Source organism: Falco cherrug, chromosome 12 (assembly GCF_023634085.1).
Source record: "Falco cherrug isolate bFalChe1 chromosome 12, bFalChe1.pri, whole genome shotgun sequence".
NCBI classification, from domain to species: Eukaryota; Metazoa; Chordata; class Aves; order Falconiformes; family Falconidae; genus Falco; species Falco cherrug.
This window is the reverse complement of record NC_073708.1, coordinates 23,726,487-23,748,556: the sequence shown is the minus strand read 5'-3', so window position 1 is coordinate 23,748,556 and position 22,070 is coordinate 23,726,487. Positions and strand designations below refer to the sequence as shown.

General features: G+C 45.0%; 1 protein-coding gene across 3 annotated transcripts in view; it reads left to right on the top strand.

The window, feature by feature from the left end:
* ERI3 (ERI1 exoribonuclease family member 3) overlaps nucleotides 1–22,070 on the top strand; it is a 135,147-nt gene that overhangs the window by 12,234 nt on the left and 100,843 nt on the right. For all 3 annotated transcript variants that reach the window (XM_055725330.1, XM_055725331.1, XM_027802696.2), the window contains exons 3-5: nucleotides 12,358–12,474; nucleotides 18,652–18,711; nucleotides 20,926–21,017. In XM_055725330.1, the coding sequence (XP_055581305.1) occupies nucleotides 12,358–12,474; nucleotides 18,652–18,711; nucleotides 20,926–21,017 (269 nt within the window). The remainder of the gene's footprint in view (nucleotides 1–12,357; nucleotides 12,475–18,651; nucleotides 18,712–20,925; nucleotides 21,018–22,070) is intronic.

The window sequence follows — 22,070 nt, the reverse complement described above, 5'->3', positions numbered from 1 at the left end:
GGCTGGGACTGCTGGCCGAGTGCCTTGTGGCTGCTGTCCTTTACCACTTCTGGGTCAGGCATGGAAGGTCCTTCATGTCCCCGTCCTATGCTCACAGAGGAATGGTAGAGTCCTTGCAGTTCTGACTTCTGATGGCTTTCAACAGATATGCCTCTAAATCAAAATGCATGTTTATATGCACAAAGAAACAGCTTAGCTTTATGTGTTTTTTGGACATATTTATGAATGATGAGACCATCCCAGAGAGAAAAGTAGGTGTGTGTGGGGATTTAACTGCACTGCCCTGGATGGATAGATGGGAAAACCTGAAAGAATAGAGGTACAGTCTGTGTCGTGTAGTGCTTTAGCCAGCCAAAGGTCAGTAGGGGTTGGCAGTAAGGGATGTTTATGGCTGGCCCCTCGCATCTCTGTAAAGCTTACCTTGTGTATTTGGAGCTTGATCCAAAGCCTAGTGCGGTCAGGTGGGAGCTGTCGTTCTGCGGAGATCAGTGGACCTCAGACCATGATGGTGGTAGCGTGCTTAATTTTTCAGCTCTGACTTTTTTTTTCCTTTACTGTCTACTAAGAGTTTATAAGTACCTGCTGCTTTTATATGCTGTCAGCCTGTAGAGCCAGGTACATATGGTGCTTTAGTAGTTACACAAGAGTAGATGCATTAATAAGTGGGAGTCTCGCTCTTTTGTCCTTGTATACACCAGTGTTTATGGTGGTCAGTGCTTTCAGTGTCTGTGTTAAGGAGCTCCCCAGACTCAGATCCGTGGCTACCTGTAACCTTATTTTATTAATGCAGTGAGTGGGTGGGCCTCTTTCGGTCAGCTATCCAAGCGTCGTGCCTTCAACTTCAGAGTGGATGAAAAGGAATGATTTTTTAAAAAACGTAAAAAGCCTGAAGGTAGAAATCAGATCTGTTCAAAACTGAATTTGAAATTGGGCTTCTGTTTAGGATGTTAATCTCTACTGTAATCTATTAAAGCCACTTAAATGAAAATGAAATAAAATTCAAGCTTTGTATGTCTGCTGCCTGGAGGAGGTGTCAAAGAGTATCAGACCCCTGACCTGGCAGAAGGAGCTGGACCTAGGTGTTGCTAAGTGGCTAAATTAGCTTTTGGTAATGATGAAGTTGCTTTTTTTCATGTCAGTTTTTTCAGGTACGTGACTTCAGTGTCTCACTTTCATTCAAATTTCATAATCAGTTGGGAATTAGAAATTTGCCTCTTCCAAACTCTCTGTAAGAGGAAGGTATGAAATGTTCAAATCTTTTGATTGCTGAAGGAGGTTGTGACCAGAGGCAGAAGAATAAATTGTTTACAGACAATACTTCCCTTGTTCTCTTAAGCAGTGCATTTTAAATACAAAACTGTCTTGATATTTTTCTTCAATGGATTCTAGATATTTCAAGTTTCTTTAGCATGCATTTTGATTGTTATTTTGGGGGAATTTTTTCATTGCAGTTGCTGTCAAATGAAACTGGACACGCTAATAAATACAGAACATCACTCACCATTGCAATACAAAACCATAAACAATGAGACTATGAATAAGCATATGTTCAGTTACTAATTTATTTTTAAGCGTACAAACAAATGCGGATGATGACGGTACGGTTCCTGATTGGCAAAAGCGTATTAACAAATGGGAGCCAGTCTTCCTGTGAGATATTATTAAGTACAAATGTAGGACACGGTTAAATTGGGTTCAGGCTGTGTTTCCTTGAGTGCTAGTATAAAAGAGCATTAAAAGCATTTTCCCCTGTCTATCCGTCTTGCAGTTCTGGCTTGCAGTCGCGGACAGGTGCAGCTGGAGTGACTGCAATGATCTCTGCCTCTCCACCGCCCATACCACGCTACCTGTGGTCTTGTTCCCATGGCCACGATGTGTCTCTGCTCCTGAGATGCTGTGATTTATAGACTGGCTTTGTAATGGGAATGGATGTTGATTTCCACCAAATTTAGGCTGTAGCAACAGATGTGCATTGCAGTCCATTCCAAGCTCCCTGTTCAGGGTGAGTAGATAGGGGATAGGCAAGCCACCTTGGGAGCTGTAGCCAAGGCTCAGAGGACTTTCTAGGAGGAATATATCCCTGAGATCACAAACGTGCTGCAGAAGGAGATTCTGGAGTGACTGTTGGTCTGCTGGGAAGCAGGCTGCATGGTATCTACTGCATGCTTTTTAAGCAGTGCTCTGTGGAGCCTGCGTCGAGGCAATCCTAGCTGAGGGCCAGGACGGGAATGTAGAAGGTGGCTCACACGCTAACAGATTGTCACAGTCCTACCCAGAGGCAGATAATGGAGATGTGCCTGTGTCTGCCTATTCTATCTGGACATCCCCATGTAGCAGCTTTCTTCTTGCATGGTTTGTGTGTGGCTGTTAAGCTCAGTGCATTAGAAATCACCTGCCAAAACCTTTATTAAGGATGATTGTGAATTGCTGAAAAGTGAAGAAATTCAGGCTTGTTTCCCATGGCAACTTTAACGTGGCACTCGTGTGCATAAGTATTACAGTGGAATATTAATCTGCAATTACCTGTCTTCATGCAGTTTAGGCTTGTGTGTAGTTTTAAATGCCTAGTTCTCAATTCAGATCCTTTCAATGTTGTTTCTAGAGGAATGCCATTAAAAATGCGCTTAACAGTGACTTAAGGTCTTTTTTAATAAAAGTAAGAAAAACTTTATATATATATTTATCATCTCTTTGCTAATTATGGCTGTTGTTATCCCATTGTTCTTATGTCAGAATGCTTTATGTTTCTAGAGTGCCAGGAAATAGTTCATATGAAAGCTGTTTCAGATGGGTTTTTCTGTTCACGTTCATTTTTTGAACAATCTTTCGAAAAAACTTTTTGAGTCTTTGTTGCCAGTTCCTCTAAGTTAAAAATTTCATGAAGGGTGCATGAATATCCATAGCCCAACATCCTATGAGGTGCATCTGAAGTTAGATGTCATTCTTTTTTAATCGTATTTTCTGTATGTCATGTGCTTCATTGCAATTCTCTTGGACTGTTGTGAAATCTTATTTTGACCAATATGGAGAATAATGTCTGTATTTTAAAGGATGTAGAGAGAAGACTAGGGTTTCAGAGAGGCTTCTACAGGGTCTGAGACACCAGGTGCGGTGTAACCCTCAAAAGCTGCATTCTCTGCGGCAGTCATTTTGCCTTGGAACCTCCCTCATTCTCCCAGTAAGTGGGGACAACCTTGCTGTGACCCATGTGAATCTGACAGGGTGGGTTATGGCTTCAGGCAACAGAATTAGCTGTATTTATTTAAAACCTGATGAGCTAGAGAGCATGAACAGTTACTGAACCCAAATCTCCTGGCAAGTACAACCACGAGACCACCAGGCAAGACATCTGATGAATGAAAAAAAACTCAAAGCAATTTCTTATTTAAAGATATAAACCCTGCATTATTATAGCAACAAGCCTAAAATACCAAGGCACTCAGGTGGCCAATTGCTGCAGTCCTAACCTGACCCAACCTGCTTAGCTTTCGTCTGGTTATTGACAGGCCGATGAGATGACTACTTTAAAGCAATCAGTCATGTTGCCCTTTCCCTCGCAGCGTGCAGAGACCCCACATCAGTTATGCATCCCGGCGTGCAATTCCCCACCTGTGCTGTTTGAACACTGTATCCTTAGCTGTGCAAACATTACACATCCTTTAGGTGACAAGTTGCAAAGTTAAGTAGACTTGTTGTTACAGCAGAAAGTAGTTGAGCAGCAGTCACCCTGAAAGGAAAGATCCAGGCTAGCTGAGGAATGTGCAAGTCCGCTGTATTGTGTTTAAAGGTTTGTTTGCCTCTCTGTAAAAACTGCTGATGAGGGTAACGTGTGCTGCTGGAAATATTCACGCCACGTGCATTTTTGAAGTGAAGGGAATGGGTGCCACAGGTTTGTACGCTTGTGTGCTTGCCCTGCCATGTGTACGGTCACTGATGGTCCGTGTATGCCTGCTGCTCTTCCGCAGCCTCTGAGGCAGGGTGGGTATTTTGCATCCCTCCTAGCGTGATGTTTTCAAACTGGGCAGTGTTCTTCAGTTGTGTGCCATCTGTCTAGTGCTGCACAGGCAGACTGTGTTTCAGGCTGCTGTGGTTCCTGGGGAATGGTCTTCGCTGCATTAAGGTGGTCTTTTAGTTTTGTACAGAACCTTCCTGATAAAGTGCAGCTCAGCTCTTTGGGTTAGAAGGTCACAGGACATGCCTAACTCCTGTGGTTTTCTTCCCTTTAGTGCCAAGCTGGCTGTGCAGCCGTCCTTGTGTTGTCTTTGTTGGTCTGTGCACTTGTTAGCTGGCAAAATAGTTTTTCATTATGTTATTTAGTTTCTCTCTGCCAGGCAGAAATGTGCTGTCACCAGCAGGTAGCTGTGATGTCTGTAAGACCATGGGTGTTCATTTACATGCACTGCTGTGCCCTTTCTAGCCATCCCAGATGTTTTAGTGTTGCTGGGAACATGGATTATTTGTGCTGCTCAGTATCAGGTTGAAGAGTTTGAGTCTTGAAATGATCTGATAATTCTGCAACCTGGACTGCACATGCTGGTTGCCTGTGGTAGAAAGGAGCGAACATGAAAAAGGGTATAGTGTGTATATATATAGTACATACATAAAGTTGTCATCTTGCAATGGAAAGGTAATATTTGGATATGTGTGTGTGCTGTTTTCAACCTGGTTTGAGTACTAAACTTCCCCCGAACTGTTAAGCTTAAATTGTTATTGGCTGTGTTGGTGGAGATTTTCTGGGTAGTTAAATGTATGTCAGTAGTACTTGAAGAAACAAGTTGAAGTGTTGATGTCTGTTGCTCTGTATTTCTCATCCCAGGTGTGGAAAGAGGAGGGAAGTTCTGCCTTATTCTCTATGTCTGGGTGCTGCTGGAAAGAATAAAATAGCTTTGTGGGTTTTGGCAAAGTGAGGTGATGCTGATTGCTTTGAGCAAATGACTACCAAAAGTTTTGTTTGGGATGGCAGGACAAGGGTTGTGAGCCAGCTGTTGAGATGGCAGGTACAATGGCAGATATGAAAGAAGTCCTAAAGACCACAGTGATAAGTTTAGGGGGAAAATGTCATTTGTGAGACGTGGATCCTCCTTTTCCTGTCATTGTAAGAAGGGACCTCGGCTGAGGAAGCGCTTCATTTTGGATGCCGTATTTCAAGAGGGTGCAAAAGAGAAGCAGCGAGTATGACCAGAGGTCCGCAAAACACAGCGGTGAGCGCAGGCTGGATGGCATCGGGGTTGTGTTCAGTGCAGTGACAAGAGGGGTATGTATGATGAGGTCTTCTGTTGCAAAAATGAGAAAGCCAATGTTATGACCTGTTTGCTGTGTATAGGAAGAGCAGTCATGCATTTAAACAGTACCAGGGAAAATTCTGATTAGACATTAGAAAGAACTTTCTAATGATAAGACTAATCGTAGAATCATTTAGGTTGGAAAACACCTTGGAGATCATAAAGTCCAACCGTTAACCCAGGACTGCCCAGTCCATCACTAAGCCATGTCCCTATGCACCACATCTGTGCATTTTTTAAAACACCTCCAGGGATGGTGATTCCACCACCTCCCTTGGGCAGCCTATTGCAATGCTTGACCACCTTTTCAGTGAAAAATTTTTTCCTAATATCTAATCTAAACCTCCCCGGTATAACTTGAGGCTGTTTCCTCTTGTCCTGTCACTTGTTATCTGAGAGAAGAGACTGACCCCCACGTGCCTACAGCCTCCTTTCAGGGAGCTGTAGAGAGCGATAAGGTCTCCCCTGAGTCTCCTCCTCTCCAAACTAAACAACCCCAGTTCCCTGAGCTGCTCCTCAGAAGACTTGTGCTCTAGACCCTTCACCAGCTTTGTTGCCCTTCTCTGGATACGCTCCAGCACCTCGGGGTCCTTCTTGCAGTGAGGGGCCCCCCAAAACTGAACACAGTATTCGAGGTGCAGCCTCACCAGTGCCGAGTACAGGGGGACAATCCCTGCCCTAGTCCTGCTGGCCACACTGGTTCAGATACAAGCCAGGATGCTGTTGGCCTTGAAACAGGAGGATGGAGTGCCTGGGGAATATGTGAGTCTCTGTTATTGGAGTTGGTAAAAACAGCCTAGACGAAGTCAGAAATTATTTAGGAGGGGTGATGCTGCCCTTAAGCAGGTGCATGGACTATAGATGTCTCTTAACGCTCAAGCTCCTGGAGGCATGTGATTAGATGGGTATTTCAGCTTCTGTTAAAGAGAGAGAAATGGTCCCTCACCCTCACAGCTGTAAGGAAGCACCTGCAAACAGGAGCCGGGTTCGATGCCAATGCAGAACCCAAAATGCAACTCTGCATTTATCCTGGAGGAAGTCCAGCCTTTGGCATTGGGCTGGGTGTTGGGGGTAGGCAGTGAGATTCACTGAAGAGCAGGGAGAGGGAGAAACCTTGGAAATTTAATGACTGGGCAGCAGAATTTGTCTTCACATTGTTGTATTTCAGTGTTGCATGATCTTTCCATATTCCTGCCAGTTCTCTGGTGTTTTGATTTTTATGTGTATTCGTGCTTTCCTAGGATGTAACAGTTGTTTAAATGTGTTAAATTGTTGGGTATATGCATATGTGTATGTTAAGCTAGATAGTGATGGAAAAGAAATTTGGGGGTCAGCGGCTTCCCGAAGACCTTTTGACAGGTTAATGAGTGCACAGAGTAACTTACCCAGGACAGAGACGCTGAGAGACTCTGTCATGTGTGCAAGTAGGCATCCTTCAGAAAGTCAGCGTAGCCCTGATTCAGCAGAAGTCCTGCTGTTCCCCACTACAGAGGTGTTGCCTTCATGGTACTTGTTTTGGTTAGTTTGATAAAAATTTAGAAGTGGGGAAAAGACCTATGAGGTCATGTTGGTTACTGCCCCTGAGGGCCAGTGCAAGGCTGTTCACTTGGAAATGGCTTTAGTTAAAATAGTAATTAAGGCAGAGAATGGAAACTGGGGAGGCAGATCTGTTAGGCTAGTGCTGTCCTTACTATGTCCCCTTTCGATTTTAATTGCCTTGGAAAAAAAAGGAAAATCACAAGGCTTTAAAAGCTCTGATTCCTCATGCTCTTCAACCCCCTGCCCCCTCCCCGATCTTGGAGGCATCAACTCTCATCTGTCAAAGTGTAAATCAGCAATTAAAACACAAACAGCGAAATGCCAAAGATGACCCGAAGCACAAAGCAACTGACAAACAAGTCCGGACAAATCGGCGGATAATTTATAAGCATTGCCCTAAAATCTAATTATTTGGCAATTCGAATTTGCAGCCGGCCAGGGCTGTGCAATAAATTTAACCCGCCATAAATTATTTAGGAGCAGCCCGTGGTGTAAATCAAAAACACGAGTGTTTGTTTAAGAAATAAGCTCCTTGTGCATAAAATGACTTTTTTTTTCTCTTTAAAGAGGAGGGGAAAAAAAGCATCCCTGAAAAAAGTAAGCTGGTGCTGAGGCTGTGTCCCTCCATGGAGACTCCCATGCCTCTTCTGCCCTTACCATTTTTGAAGGTGTAAAGGGGTGTTTTGGTAGGAAGTTTTATGCTTTTCCTTATCAGAAAAAAATGCCTTTCTCTCAACAGCCTCTGCTTGTTTTTATTGCGTTTTGAACAGTCAGCTCTGATCTTTATGGGCATCTTTTATTCTTGTGTTTATTAAACTTCTTCACATGGGGGTGGGAATAAGGGATAAATTCTTCTCTGGTAGTTTTTGAACGGAATAGGCCACGTGGTCCTCCTCAAATATATAACTCAGTGTCCTGAAGTGTGCCCTGGCCACTTCATACATGGGCTTCTGGACTAAAAGGTTTTGAGAGCTGGGAAGTTCTTGCTGGGCACTTTATTCTTTTCATCTAATTATGTTAATGCTCCCCAGATCCAAAAGGATAAGCAAAAAGATTACTCTTCAGGAATTAGTGTAACTTCAGGTACTTTCTTCTCCGAACTCCAGAGGTCTATCCATTACAGGAAATTATTTAGCGAGTATACGTGTGTACTTGTTCATTTCTTTTATTAGCAAGAAGATCAAGACAGTTGAATTTGTGTATCCCTGCTCCAGTGTTAAAGGGAGGGGAGTTTCATCTAGACAGTTGGGTAAGGAAAGAATGGGTTTATAGCACTGCTTTCACATGCCCTTATGAATTTTTCAAATCCTTCTTAAAAAGAAGTCCCTAGCCATTCTGCAGGTACCCTGCAGTCTCCTGCTGCTGTTCAGCCCACCAGCCTGGGACAGCCAGGTCGCATGGGAGGCTTCCACCTGGGGCCTCTTTTTTTTTTTTTTTTTTTTTTGGTGGGGAGGTGTGACTTTTTTTAAGGTAGAGATTCAGAGCAAGCTGTAACATAATCTGCTTAAAGTACTATAAAATCATAAATGCAAGATTGTTGTAAGAAGAGTGGACCAGGTAATGGGTATGCGTAAGCCTCGGGCTCTGTAGGTTCCTATTGTTGCTGTGTTTGGGGGCGCAGCTGAGGGGAGGGACAGGGTGCCGATGTCTTTTTCTTTAAGCGTGTTAATATTGATTTTAGAAGCTCTGTGTTCCAACAATATAAATGCAAATGCCTGTAATTGGGAGCTGCGTGCAGAATTTCTCAACAGAAAACATGTTCAACTTTTCATGACAATGAAAGGAAAATAAAAAGCTGCTTGCTTATTGGTGGTGGTTTGAATCCTGGATTTCCTTTCAAGTTACTTTGCAGTGCTAAATAAAATACCTAATTGCAGTGCTCGCAAAATTCAAATGGGTACATTTGTTCTTCTGGTAGCTTGCGGCTATTTGCAGCCCCTGGACACCCTCAGCATTATTTTGGTACATCCATAACTTCTGGTTGTGCTATAAGGAAAAGCTGTGGGGGGAGGGGAAGAAAAATAAGACTTAGAAGCCCCAGATGTTCCTGGCACAAATCACTGCCGAAGCTGGAAGTGGAAACGGGTGAGGATGTCAAGGTAACGCCTATGGATGATCAGACACTGATAAAAGGAAGGAAGTGTCGGTGAACCTCTCCTTTTAATTCCCTTGTGTCGCTCTCTTCCACCTTTCCTACCTGGGAAGAAGCAGCGGCGGCCCTTGATGGTGGGGATGGAGCTGGGCATGTTGAGCTCACCGGGCTGCTGTGAAACGTGAGAGAGCACCCGGCTGCTTTCCTGCATCACGGTCTGTTGGGAGGTTGTGTGTGTGTGTCTAAGTGCTCACCATTTCATAATAATTACTAGTGAAATTCTAGATCTGTAATAACATTTTGGATATCTAAAACAAACCATATGCTTGTAAAAAAAAAACGGAGAGAGAAAAAAGTGGAAACAGATCAACTTTAAGCCATAAATTCTTGGTAATAGAGGCCTCCCCCCTCCCCTTTCTGTTTGTGTTTGATAGATATTTTTGTTTCTGCAGGAATGTCAACTCTTAATTTCATGATGTATCATGGGCTTAAGAAAATTGAATTTAATAAAGGCAAAAGATGAATGGCACCTTTAAAGGTCCCAACACTTGTCTTTATTAGCAGGACAAACTGCAGGGTCTCCAAACACTGCTTCTCTCCAAATGAAAGTTTAAATGAAAAGTACAGCAGTGTCACAGGTTAAATTTCATTGCAGGACTGGCTAACGTCGTTAGTGGGGAGTGGGGCTGATTTCATGGGGCTGGTATCTGTTGCCTTAGATACCAGTAGAGCAAACACTGCCAGAGACTGGAAAAATCTCCACTATAGGAAGCGTGCAGATAAACAGCCTTCTGGGAAAGGTTCTTTACCACTTGCCTCAAAAACTGACCAAATTAGCCCAAAAGAGTTGCTGCACTTTCTCCCAAGACGCTCAAGTTGCTCCTGGGGTTTCACCCCGGCTCCTGGCCGCATGCTTCCCACAGGCCTGCAGTAATTCTGGATATTGTTAAATTTTCCACATTTTTTTAGTACGGCTTTTTATTTCCTCCGTCTGTCTTAATCCAACCCTCCTGGAAGTGCTTTTTGCCGTTGGTTCTGCAAGGCGAGTGACGCCTTTGTGTATCAGATCAGCGGCAGGGCTGTCTTTCAGTCTCGCTTTGCATCCAGCCACTTGAAGGCCCCTGAGGATGTTTCTGGTCCCTCAGGACTGATCTTGGCATTGCAATGCGGTGCTGCTGTGAAATCCAGCCGGTGCTTGGCCCTCTCCGGGAGGGGGAACGCTCCTCTTGCCCTGCCGTGGGCTTGCTCACTTCCATGGTCACCCCCTGGGTGGGACGCAGACCTAAGGGGCAATGAACCACCCCAGCGAGTCTGGAGGATGTGGTGGTGTTATCCTGAGATTAAGCCTGGCTCTGTTACGACGTCCTGTCCATTGGCTTCAAACTTTGCAGTCTGTCTTCTGAACAAAAATGTGCTGCTTTCAGAGTCTGTCCGTGGTAGCTCTTTGGTAGGGTGGCTCAGCTGTGTCCAGCGTTTCTTACTCTGATTGAGTTTCTTGTGTTTCCACGAGGCCTTCTGGGTAGCTGAAGCTGGTGAGTTTGGCTGCAGCACAACAGGCAATATGGGTGATGCTCAGGTGTTTTGCCTCTTGTCATCCTCCCCTTCCAGCCCATCAGTCAGGTTTCTTCTCTTTGCTGGGGAAACTTGGTGACTCCTGATGGGGTGGTACGGCCATGGGCAAGGATGCGCCCACCCCTCTGCTCTGCCTTAGTCTGCACGGCACGCACAGAGTGTGGCACAGCCGACCATGGGGAAATGGTTAAGCCCTGCATCCTCAGCAGCTTGCCTGCTCAGTGTCTACACCTGGGCACCTCAGGACTGTTAACATTTTATTTTATTTTAATTTTTTTTTCTGACTTTCCATCTTAGCAGCATGTGCTCCCCACGTGCCCTGGTCTGGGCTGTCTGCTTGCTGCTCTGGGGAGCTGCTCTGCTGCAGCCATGGGCTCTGTCCACCATGGAAATTGGGTGTTTCTCCTGGCTATTTAAATTATTTGTTTTTTTCCTTTTACCCACCCACCTCCTTGCCCTCCCTCTGCCTGCCAGGGTGGTGATGTCATCAACTCATATGTATGACCTCACGATAATTTCCGCCTGTGGGTCATGAGGGTTGCAGTCAGGGTCCAAAAACTGTGTTAGTTCCTCTGCAGCGGCTGCGTTTTCCACATGCTAATTTTACTCACAGGAGTTGGATTTTTTTTATTTTATTTTTTATTATTTCTTATTTGTCTCTTCCAGATGTTTTCAGGCAGTTTTTTTTGTTGTTAAACTAATTCCATTCATGTTTTAAAAATTTATGAAAGCGCTAATAAAAATGTCAAAGTGGTAAAAATGTTAGCTTTTGCTCTGCTTTGATTAAATTTTGCAAACTGTTTTTGAATATTAAAAAGCAATATTTTTTTTATTCTCTCTCCCTCTCTCTGTTTCTCTCCAGAAGTGATTTGAGAGGCTTGTTGCATGGATATCACTCAGCAGGCTCATTTGCACTCCAGAACCTTGGTGCCATGGATCTCTATTAAATAACATAGACAAATTATTCTTTAAAGACACCAAACAAATTGTCACTTCTCTTACATTAAACTGGAAGGAGGAAAGGGAGTGGAGAAGGAGGGGGGTGAACACAAAGGATTTTATCGCTTTTATTCAGTGGTCGGCTTTTTTAATTTCATGTATATTTTTTAATAATTGAGAAATCCATCGCAACTGGATTTGTTTAAACTTTTTATTAACAGATCCATGTAAATTTTTGATTGCTGATTATTCAAATAATTGAACATTCTTCTGATGAAGGAACGTTTTTATATCCCTATCAGCATAAATTGGCTACACAAGAGGAAAATGAAGCGGGGCTTGCTGCTGATCTGTATCCTGTAGGGGTGGATTTGGAGGTTGCTTCCAGCTCCTCGGCTCACTCTGTGGGAGGAGAGCAGTGCCCCTCAGCCTCTCCTGGGGAGGAGGTGCTTCATGCAGTAGCTTCTTTTGTCTGCCTGGTGGTGTCCCCCAAAAGGATGACAAGGTGGAGAGGATGGGACTGGTCTTCGGGAGGGCAGAGCCCCTGTGATGTCCTTGCTAAACAGATGCGAGCTCATTGCAAGTACATCTCCATGTTCCCTGGGTAAGGCATGCAAGTGGTGCTAGGCTGTCTTCGTTAGGTTCAGCTTAGGCAACGATGTATGCAGTTGCAGTGATGAGCACAGAGACCTCCTTGCTGATCAAGCCATCTGCGATGAGCATCAGTACTGTCCTCTGCGCTCACGGCGTTGGATGCGCTCTGTGCTTCAGCACCACTTTCCTACTTGTATTGCAGAGCTTTGTGTTGGGCTTGTTTTCATTTGGGACTGTCAGGCCCCTCTTTTTACAGCCAGCTTGCTAGCCAGGATCATTTCCACCTTCATTTTTTGTTTGTTTTAAATGAACAGCTGCTTTTCTTTTTGCCCTATTCAGGAAATCATCGAGTTCCCTATACTGAAGCTGAATGGCAGGACGATGGAGATCGAATCCACCTTTCACATGTATGTTCAGCCTGTGGTGCATCCCCAGCTTACGCCCTTCTGTACAGAGGTAAAGTGCAAAGGTTCCCTGGTGCTCCAAGAGTCTCCCTGGGAAGCAGGTTTCCGTTGCACCAGGGGTTGGGGTTGCCTCTTCATGGTGCATCTACAAGGTGGTGTATCATGCCAGCCTCGAATGAAAGACAAGGAGAATCATTTTTTGTCATTGCAGTAGCATGTAAAGACCTCAGTTTTGATTCATAAATAACTCTAGCTATGATCTGCTAACTAAGATAGTTGTATTTACAATTCATGAACATCTAATGGGGTGACCACAAAATAAAAGCACTCATGTTAGCTGAGGCTCAAAATCCTGTAGCTTCTCTGAGAGCTCTTCATGATTTTGCTGTGCTGCTGTTTGGTGGGGAAGGTCAAAGAGAGCATGGTCCAGGGGAAGAAAGTGTTGTATGACTGTATAGTTCAGAGGTTCTAAGTGGCTCTCCAGTGGGCCTGGCTGTTGGGATTTGATGAGTCCCGCTAGCGTGGTAGGATAACACATGTCTGTATTGTTGAGACTTTCTTTTGATGTTGTGCTTGTGGGGCACTTGAAATGATTGCTGGAGAAGTGGCCTCTTGTTACCTGGTTACTCTCACTGCCAAGGACAGCTGCTCTGGAGCTGCGGCCACCTTTCCCCAGATACAGATGAGAGGATGAAGGTAGTAAATGTGATCCATGAGGGTTCAAAGGAATAGGGGGCCGGGGCTGGGTTTGGGGGGTGAGGTGGGCTTTTTGTTTTTTTCATTTCGTTCAGCACAAAAAGTTGACTGTTTCTGCAAGCCTATTCATCTTCCCTGCTGTAACCATCAAAACAAAGTTTAAGTTCCGTTTGCTTTGGGCTTTTTTTCCTGTCACTGGTTTGATGTTGGCCAGCTCAGCGACTAAAGCACTGACTGTGGGAATCAGGGTATCCAAGTTCTTCATTCAGTCCCCATCTGACTTGGGATCATTGACACTAATGGTGTGTTTTCTCTGACCTCCATGGCTGCAGGTTTAAGCCCTTGTAGTGCTTGTCCCATGTGTACTAACTTGATGAAAAATGACTCTGTGTTAGGTGGAGTCCTCTCCAGGACCAACTAGCCCATTCCATATTTCCACATTGTAAAAACAAATACTTTTTTTTTTTATTCTCTTGTAACTAAAAACCATCTGAAGGTATTTTATTTAAACTTAAAAAAAAAATACTAAGCACGAAAAACATTGTTCCCAGGAGAGAGGATTTCAGAAAGCTATAAATGTGTGAAAACAGAGGATTATAATGGAAACGAGTTTGCAACCTTAATGCTAGAAGGCTGGACAACTACTTTGGCTGTCCTTATCCCCATGAGGCTTGCTGGACATATGCTTGTACAAATGTGATAAATCTCACAGCTTGCATCTGATCTTTGCTAAAAGTAACATCATCTTCTAGAGTATAGCCCAAAATGTTTGTTTTGCATGTCCTCTAAATTCTAGATAGAAGTCATCTCACTCATTAACTCCCACCAAAATTCAATTTTATGGAAATTGCTCTGTTGCATCCTTCCCCCAGCTGCTAAAGGTTGCATGACTTGCTTGGTGTGGCTGTCTGAGCTGAATGGAGCCTCCAGCCTGCTGCATTGAGACATTCACTGGATGCCAAGCTTGTGACTGAGACATTCAGCCCATGTAGTGCTCCCACATCGTTGTGCCGGTTTCTCTCTTCTCTCGCTCACAGGAGCCTGGAGCAGTGTATGCCAGCTGTGCATTTGTAGGAGTCCCCAGGATGGGCATGTGTGTCCCAGCTGCAGTGTTGTGCTGCAGACTCTGCTGCTGACGTTGTTCTGGTGTCTTGTGTCCAGGGCTGGATAAAAATGAGCAGTAAGGAGGCCAGCAGGCAAAATGATTGCAGAACCCTTACCTGTGTGTATTGGTAGCAAAAATGGTCTGACTCAGCAGGTTTGGCAACTTCTTTGTTATTAGCAAGTGTGAGTTAGGGAGCTGGTTTTAATCCTAGCCTGGAAGCCACCGGCATGGCCCCTGTCCTTCCTGGCTTGGTCATCTCCCTGTGTGTTGCAGGGGCTGCCATGAGGTCCAGGGAGTGGGATCGTGCTGGAGGTGTCACTGGGCTTGTCCCTGGGCCTCATATTTGGGGCAGACTTTGAAACCCTGCCCTAAGAGCCACAGGTGAGCTGGTTGTACTGAGGACCTTACTAAGTTGCAAAAATACCCTTTTGTTTTTGCATGTGCCTTTTTGTGGAGTCTGTAGCAGTCATGTAGTATGACCTGTGGGGTTGGTGGCTCCTGCTAGGCAGGCACAGGGGTCAGCCCCATGCTGCTAGTGTAGGTTCCCCTGAGACCCTGGGGACAGAGCCAGGACGTGCCGTGTGTCCAGCTCCTGTGGAGCTGCTGCCTGTGCAGCTTCTGCTTGCCATCGACTTTCAGCTGTTTTATGTTTTCTGAAAAATACCCATTTTGCTAAATGCCACTAAAGGGCTTTGTCTAGGCACCTCTACTTACAAAGGGTGAGATTTATTGGCCTCTTTGTCTACAAAGAAAGACCAGGCCTGATTATCAGATTGTACACCAGAGACAAGTGCTTAGGTAATCAGCAAACTGTCTTGGAGTAGAAATACGATGGTTTCCCAGATAAACTCTGTAGGAAAAGCAGTGGTGTTGACATTACACGGGAGCCTGTCTGCTCTGCTGCTGCTTTCCTCTCTTCCCCCCTGGTCGCTGCCTTTGCCAGGAAGCAATAGGACTGCTTGGTGTAGACTGTGTGTGGGATTACAGGAGTTGTTCAACATTACTCCTTGGGTCTAGAGTACCTCTCACATCCCTCTTCCTTCTTGAAGAAGACAGCACAGCACAGGAAGGGTGTCTGCAAGGGTGCAGAGCTCATGGTCACCCTCAGGACATCCCTTTGCTTAGCTTTTGGTGTGTCTGTGCTTTCTCCTGGCAACAGGAGGTTCTTCTGCCTCCCCACACCAATGGCCAAGAGCACATCTTCCAGTGCTGGCTTGCTCTGTAGCCCTCATCTGGTCCTCCTCTTGACCTGTTTCTGTAGAACAACAGGTCATGAGACTTGATTATGATTAGGGGGTGCTCAGTGTTTAGACAGAGTAGTTGGAAACTGCTAGTGGCTAAAAGCTATTATTAGGTATATAAAGCTCATCGTGCCCTTTTGGAAGAAGCAAGTGGTTTGTCTGATGCTCAAGAAAGTTGGTGCCAGGAGCTTAAGTGAAAGGTTGCCTCCACACACAAGGTGCTTGTACAGGCTTTTTCATGGTACTTTGCTCTCTTTTTATGATTAATTTTTATTGATTTTTTTTTCCTGAAGGAACAGACAATAAAACTACAAAAAGATAAATGCCTTATAACTTGTTTATGTTCCCAAGTACCATGTGCTTCTTGGGATCACCAGTGAAACTTTACAATTGTGCAGTTTTATGTTTTTGTACTTTATCAAAGCTGCAAGACCAGATAATGCTGCAGAGATCCAATGCGCTAGGCTGGATGTTACAGATGGATGTAACTGATAATAGAAAGGATCAGAAAGGGTGAGAGAGTACAAACCTCATCCCTTTTGAGCGCTCTCTGACCTGTATTGAAATTTACTCGTGGAGCAGGTATATCCCTTTGTGTTCGTGTGTGCGATTTCTGCAGCATGAATCTTGTGTATATGTGTGCTTGACAGTGTATTCTTGTACGGGTAAGTTGGTACTTTGCTGGGCCTGGCAGGGAAGGAGTGGAGAAGTCTTGGGCAAGATCAAGCAGTGACTCTTTGGCGGGACCTCTGCATCTGCCTTCCCATCCCTCCCTCCTCCTGGTGGGAAATGTCTGGATGAGGCCATTTCACCCTGTCCCCCCATGGCCATCAGGGGTGCGGCATTGAACAGACGCAGTCCTGAACGTGCCCAGAGTGGTAGAAGCCATTTACATCAGTGCAGGCCATGGTACCGAAAAGTTGCAGGTTGTTCTTCGTACAGAAAAGACATGGACCTGTTGCAGCGGGTCTAGAGAGGGCCACAAAAACAATCATAGGGCTGGAGCACCTCTCCTATGAGGAAAAGCTGAGAGTTGGGGTTGTTCAGCCTGGAGAAGAGAAAGCTCCAGGGAGACCTTACAGTGGCCTTTCAGTGCTTAAAGGGGGCTTATAAGGAAGATGGGGACAGACTTTTTAGTAGGACCTGTTGCAACAGGACAAGGGATAATGATTTTAAACTAAAAGAGAGTGGATTCAGACTAAATGTAAGGAAGAAATTATTTACAATGAGGGCAGTGAAACACTGGAGCAGATTGCCCAGAGAGCTGGTAAATGCCCCATCGCTGGAAACATTCAAGGTCAGGTTGGACAGGGCTCTGAGCAACCTGATCTAGTTGAAGATGTCCCCGCTCATTGCAGGGGGTTGGATTGGATGACTGGATGACCTTTAAGGATCCCTTCTAACCCAAACTATTCTATGATCTTTCTCCAAAAATTCAGCTTTCAGAGGTTTGGTTTGAGCTGCTGTCTGAGCTCTTCACCTCTGCCAGGTGAATGCATGGAAAGAAAAGCAAAAAACAAGCCAGTGAGCATTAAAAATTGCTTTTAGGAGCTGTGTGTTAATCTCTCAAATCTAGTTGCCTTTCTAGTATGGGAAGTCTGTAGGTAGCAGCTGTTACCCAATTAAAATACAGATTAATATAAAAACAGTTTCTGGAATATAAAAGAGTGTCTGTGTCCCTCCACTTCCTTAAAATTCCACCTCATGATGGCTTGATGAACTTGAGAAACCTACCTAGAGGAGCTCTGCATTCTTAAAATTAAAATACTTTCCCTAAAAGGTATATATTACCATTCCATGGAAGTCACTATGAGAAAATAATCTTTCCACTTATAGCTTATTCAGTGAGTCAGGTATTTGGTATTCATTAAATGTAATTACAGTTTAATTGGAGTTTAATCTCTTTTTTTTTTTTTTCCTCCCCCCCGCCCCTTCCTCCAAGTTCAGTGCTGTAAGCCAAGCAGCCAAAGAAACGGAGAGGTAGAAACCATTGAGCTCTTTTCAGTTGCCACACATTTAATAAAGCAGAGCCTGTGGTTTGTGAGAGGGCTCATGTTTTACAAGTAGGCTGAGCTGATCTGCGTGGAAGAGTTAACTCCTGCGTGGTGGTAGGGCTGTCAGCACCTTTTGACTGGACACTGTGGCTGCTGGAGGCTCGGATGCATGTGCAGGCAGCAGGGCATGCTCCTAGGCTGTGTTTGACCTTTATTTTATGAAAACGTGTGAGATGTGTAGCTTCAGGAAAGTGCCATATGAAGTGAAATTCTGTAGTGTGCACTTGTTTTAATAATGATTTTTTTAATTACTTGGGTGCATTGATGGCAAGCTACTGACCTCCAATATTCAATATGTTAAAAGACAGTTTTGTCAGTTGGAAGGCAGACAGAAAAAATATCTATTTTCCATGTGCCTCAAGCTGTCCTGGGCAGACACAGGCAGAGGCCCTTGAGACCGCATCTTTTTATGCGTGTGTCTAGCTTTAAACAGCCAGGCAGTCCGGGTGCAGTCAGTAGGACTACTAGGTTGGCAGGACTTATTCTAGAGAACCTTCTGAAGAATGAGAGTAGACCAGGGTTCTGGAAGAAAGTGGTTTTCTTCAGATTTCATTCAATTTTAAATGCAGTTTTGAAATGCAGAAGGATGCTGTGGTAGACTATGGGAAAGCACATGTGCTGGCTGCATAGTGCAGGGGAGAATGGCTGGGTCCGCTCTGGGTCTCACTTACCAATAGTGGTCTATTCTGTTCATCTAACTGTGCAATTTTGATCTCACCATGATAGCAGGGGAATGACCAGAGACCCTGGTAGTTACTGCTGCCTGTGTAAGTCAAGAAAACACCAAAACTAGTGAAATGCATGTTGAAAAAGGGCAGCGTTTTGGGAATCGTGCCGGTACGTGAAGCAGAGGGCACCGCTGCTCCCCAAGTGGATCCTGCCCTGCTGAGAGTTTGCTGTTCTGTGGTGTGGGTAGGAGCCCCCCTAAATTTCTTTGTTTGGGACGAAGCTGTGCCCTTGCGCATAGCTGGGGAGCTGCCAGGGTTGCTCTGCTGTGGCTGGCTCCTCAGCAATGTTCGTGTGGGTCAGAGGAGCATGTTTTGCTTGCAGCAAGATGGACAGGAGAGGAGACCTCTCTAATGATCTCTTGAGTGCTGCTCTGATGCCTGCTTTCTGTTTGTCTCTCGTTTCAGCTGACTGGGATTATTCAAGGCATGGTGGATGGGCAGCCAAGCCTCCAGCAAGTGCTTGAGGTAAGCAGAGTAACCTTTAGTTCTCGAACTCTGACCTCTGATCCTGTCGGCCCCTCTTCATCTCTTTCCCTGCACCCTCCCCTTGCTGAGAATCGAACCGCGTAATTTGACTATGATTACAGCTTCATTAGAATAACATTTGCTGTCACGTTGGTGACACGCTGCTGAGAGTATTGAACCATTGATCTGTCATCTCCAGCTGTTCATGTCAAGGGTGCTGACAAGATATCCAAACTCCTGCCAGTAGATAGGAGAAGAGGCGATTCTTGCTTGTGCCAGTTTTAAAGCACCAAGATATTGCTTGAGACCATTGCTCCAGGAGCTTCTGCCTTCATTTTCTTTCCCCTTCCTCAGCACTTTATTAAATTAATTTTTTCTACCTATTTAAATGCTCAATAATACATGTAGTATAGAAAGAAAATGCCTCTAAAATCTAATCTGGAGGATGTGCAAATGCAGATATGGCCCTAATAATGCCATCTGCTTAATGTTGAATTCCTACAGCATTTAGGGCTTAATTAGCTTGGAAGTATTTCTCCATCAATAGCTTTTGTTGGTAGTCAGATAGTGAAGGAAACCTCCTCAAGCAGAGCTCACTTGGGCTGCAGGTTGGAGTTCGATGCATTGTCTCTGTCAGGATTTCCACTGCTGTGTTACCTAATTGTTCCTAATCACAATAATTGCAACAATTGCTTATCTGAGGAAATCAAATTAAAGGCTTTAAAATCCTCCGTGGAGACAGCATTTCACGGGCGCTCACATCAGGAAGTTTAGAAAGGTTACAGCTGCTGTCCCTCGCTCCAGGCATCCTTGTGTGGGGCTGGGTGGAAGATTCCGGCAGCCCAAAGAAGGCAGAAGTGTGGCTGGGAGGCTGGACGCTGCTTTGGGGGGAGCTTTACTCCAGAGGGCTGTTGTACAGTCAGTCACAGAAAGAAGTGCCATCCTCTGCTGGAGAGGCTGTGGCAGTGTCATGAGGCCAAAGACTGCTCTGCGAAGGTGACATCTTGCATCCATGCAAATCCCCCGTTCTCCCTTGTGCTCTGCAGAGAGCGCGTAGCAGTGGTGCGTGGCCATAAGCGTACAGATGAATGCTTGTGCCTGCCTCCCCAGGAGGGAGAGCCCTCTCTGCTTGGGTGAGTGAACGTACATCACTGCTGGAGTATCACAGAAAATGGTTCGTTCTGTTTCTGCCCAGCTTCTTAGAGTGTGGAAATGTTTCTGTAGATTTTATTTTATTCATTGGACTGAGAAGGTGTTCATACAGCAGCATGTTTCCAGGTTAAAATGAGGTTCGGGTCAGGAGCTTCTGGGACGTGCTAGTTTATTCAAGAGTGGAAGTTGTCGAGCGAGGGAAAGGAGGAGGGATTTCACTTGCTGAAGCACTGGAAATGCTGCTAGTGAGGCTGCATAATAGCAGATGATTGCCTGTCACCTGTCTCTGGAAGATTTTAGGCATGGCATTTGCTTGTTCTAGCTGGAGTAAGTGTCTATGCAGTTTTAGTCTAGGTTAGTTTCTTTTGATTAATCTCTGAGGTGGAGGTATATCCTCCAGATTAACGTGGCCCATTTCTGAAGTGGATCCAGAACATCTGTCCTATGGGAAGTTGATCAGGATTCACTTTAAATCCACGCTGTACCCTGAACAAGCACCTCCTCAGAACTGTAAGGAGAAAAGAGAGACCGGGTCTGGAGAAGATGGGGACACATGGCTTTGCTTGTTAGTGCTGCACAGTGCCTGTGTGTGCCCAGCCCTTCCATTTGTCCCTCTCTCCCATATCCCCTTGGAGCTGTACGAATTGGAGCATGTGAGGGATGCCATCCCAGGATGCCTGTGTTTTCTTCTCACTGGAGGGGGCATGAGTTATACTCACTGCAAGCACATTTGGTACAGGCAGAGGAAAAGTGGAGGAGGAATGCCAGGTAACAGCACCGTTGTATAGTCCCGTTAACGCTGCACAGCTTCCATCCTTCCATGAGCAGAGCTGCTGCCGTGTCTGATAAGATCATCTCTGCTCTGGTTGCCTGATGTCTCCTATCGGAAATCTTCAAAGGTCCAAATGTGCTGTTGTTGAGATGGCAAGAAGAGAGAGAGGGAGAGGGTGGATAAGATCACAATTTTCTTCTCTCTTGATTGCAAGCAGCTTATCTGAGTTTAACTGTTGTGGCTCGGCCTGTCTCTGCAAAACTCATCCCCTTTTCTTGCCTTTCTTTCAGAGAGTTGACGAGTGGATGGCAAAGGAAGGCCTCTTAGATCCCAGCGTCAAGTCGATTTTTGTGACCTGTGGAGACTGGGATTTGAAAGTGATGTGAGTATGGAAGGGGAGGGAAATTTTTCTGGGCTTTATTGCTCCGTGCTTGCCTGTAGTGCATATGTCTTTGTCCTTACAAGCCTCCGACTGTCCCTGGCCTTTGTTTCTTAGGGAAATTGTTTGCCATGCATAGTTGGGAATGGAGGGTTGTTTTAAGAAGAAAGGTGGGTGCTGGGTATAGTGCAAGATCACTGCCTAGGGTATTCCCTATAGCAAATTAATCCTTTCAGGACCTCAAGAAAGGTTTGAACTGGAGCTTTGTGATGTTTTCTTTTTTATACAATATACTCTCCAAAGCCAGAAATATTTCTGAGTGCATACATAGGACTCTGTTTCTGTACATCCAAATCAAGCAATGGTCCTTACCTGACTTCCTTATGCAAGACTTTCTCTCTGTCATCTTGGCATACTAACTGGATGTGAATCACAACGTAGTCTTTGGAAAGAGAGTACAAGTCAAGTCTGGCATGCTTCATCAGTGTTCTTATCATTAACGTTACCTTCATCAGCTGGGTGACTATCTGGAGAATACCAGATGGGGTCCTGCACTGGGATCTGCAAGTGTCAGTGTATGTGTGTTTTGTTATGAAAATAGCTAGACCGCCAGCATGAATATGTTATTTTTAAAAATGGAGTTAAATGTCTAAGAATTAGGTTACTGTAATCTGTAAGGTGTTCGCAGATCTGTGTCATATTGTGCTGAATTCACTTGGATTTGTAGAATCTCACTTGAGCTTTTCATTTCCTCAGAGTGCTGGATAAAGACTCTTGTTGTTACCACACTGGTAAAGCATAGGCTTGACACATCCAATGCTACGCTGACATCCACAACTCGTTAGTAGTGTTGCTTGGTTTTCACTGTGACATCGGTTTCCCCAAGTTGGAAGCCTAAATAAACTGCATACAGCCTGGGAGCAGTCAGCACCAGTTCTTCCCTGCAGAGTAGTCTTTGTAGAGCGGCAGCTCCTTGCCTCTTCTTGGTGTGATTAATGAGACATGAGATACAAGGTCTGAAGCAGCAGCGCAGGCACTAGTGAAGAGAAATTTGCC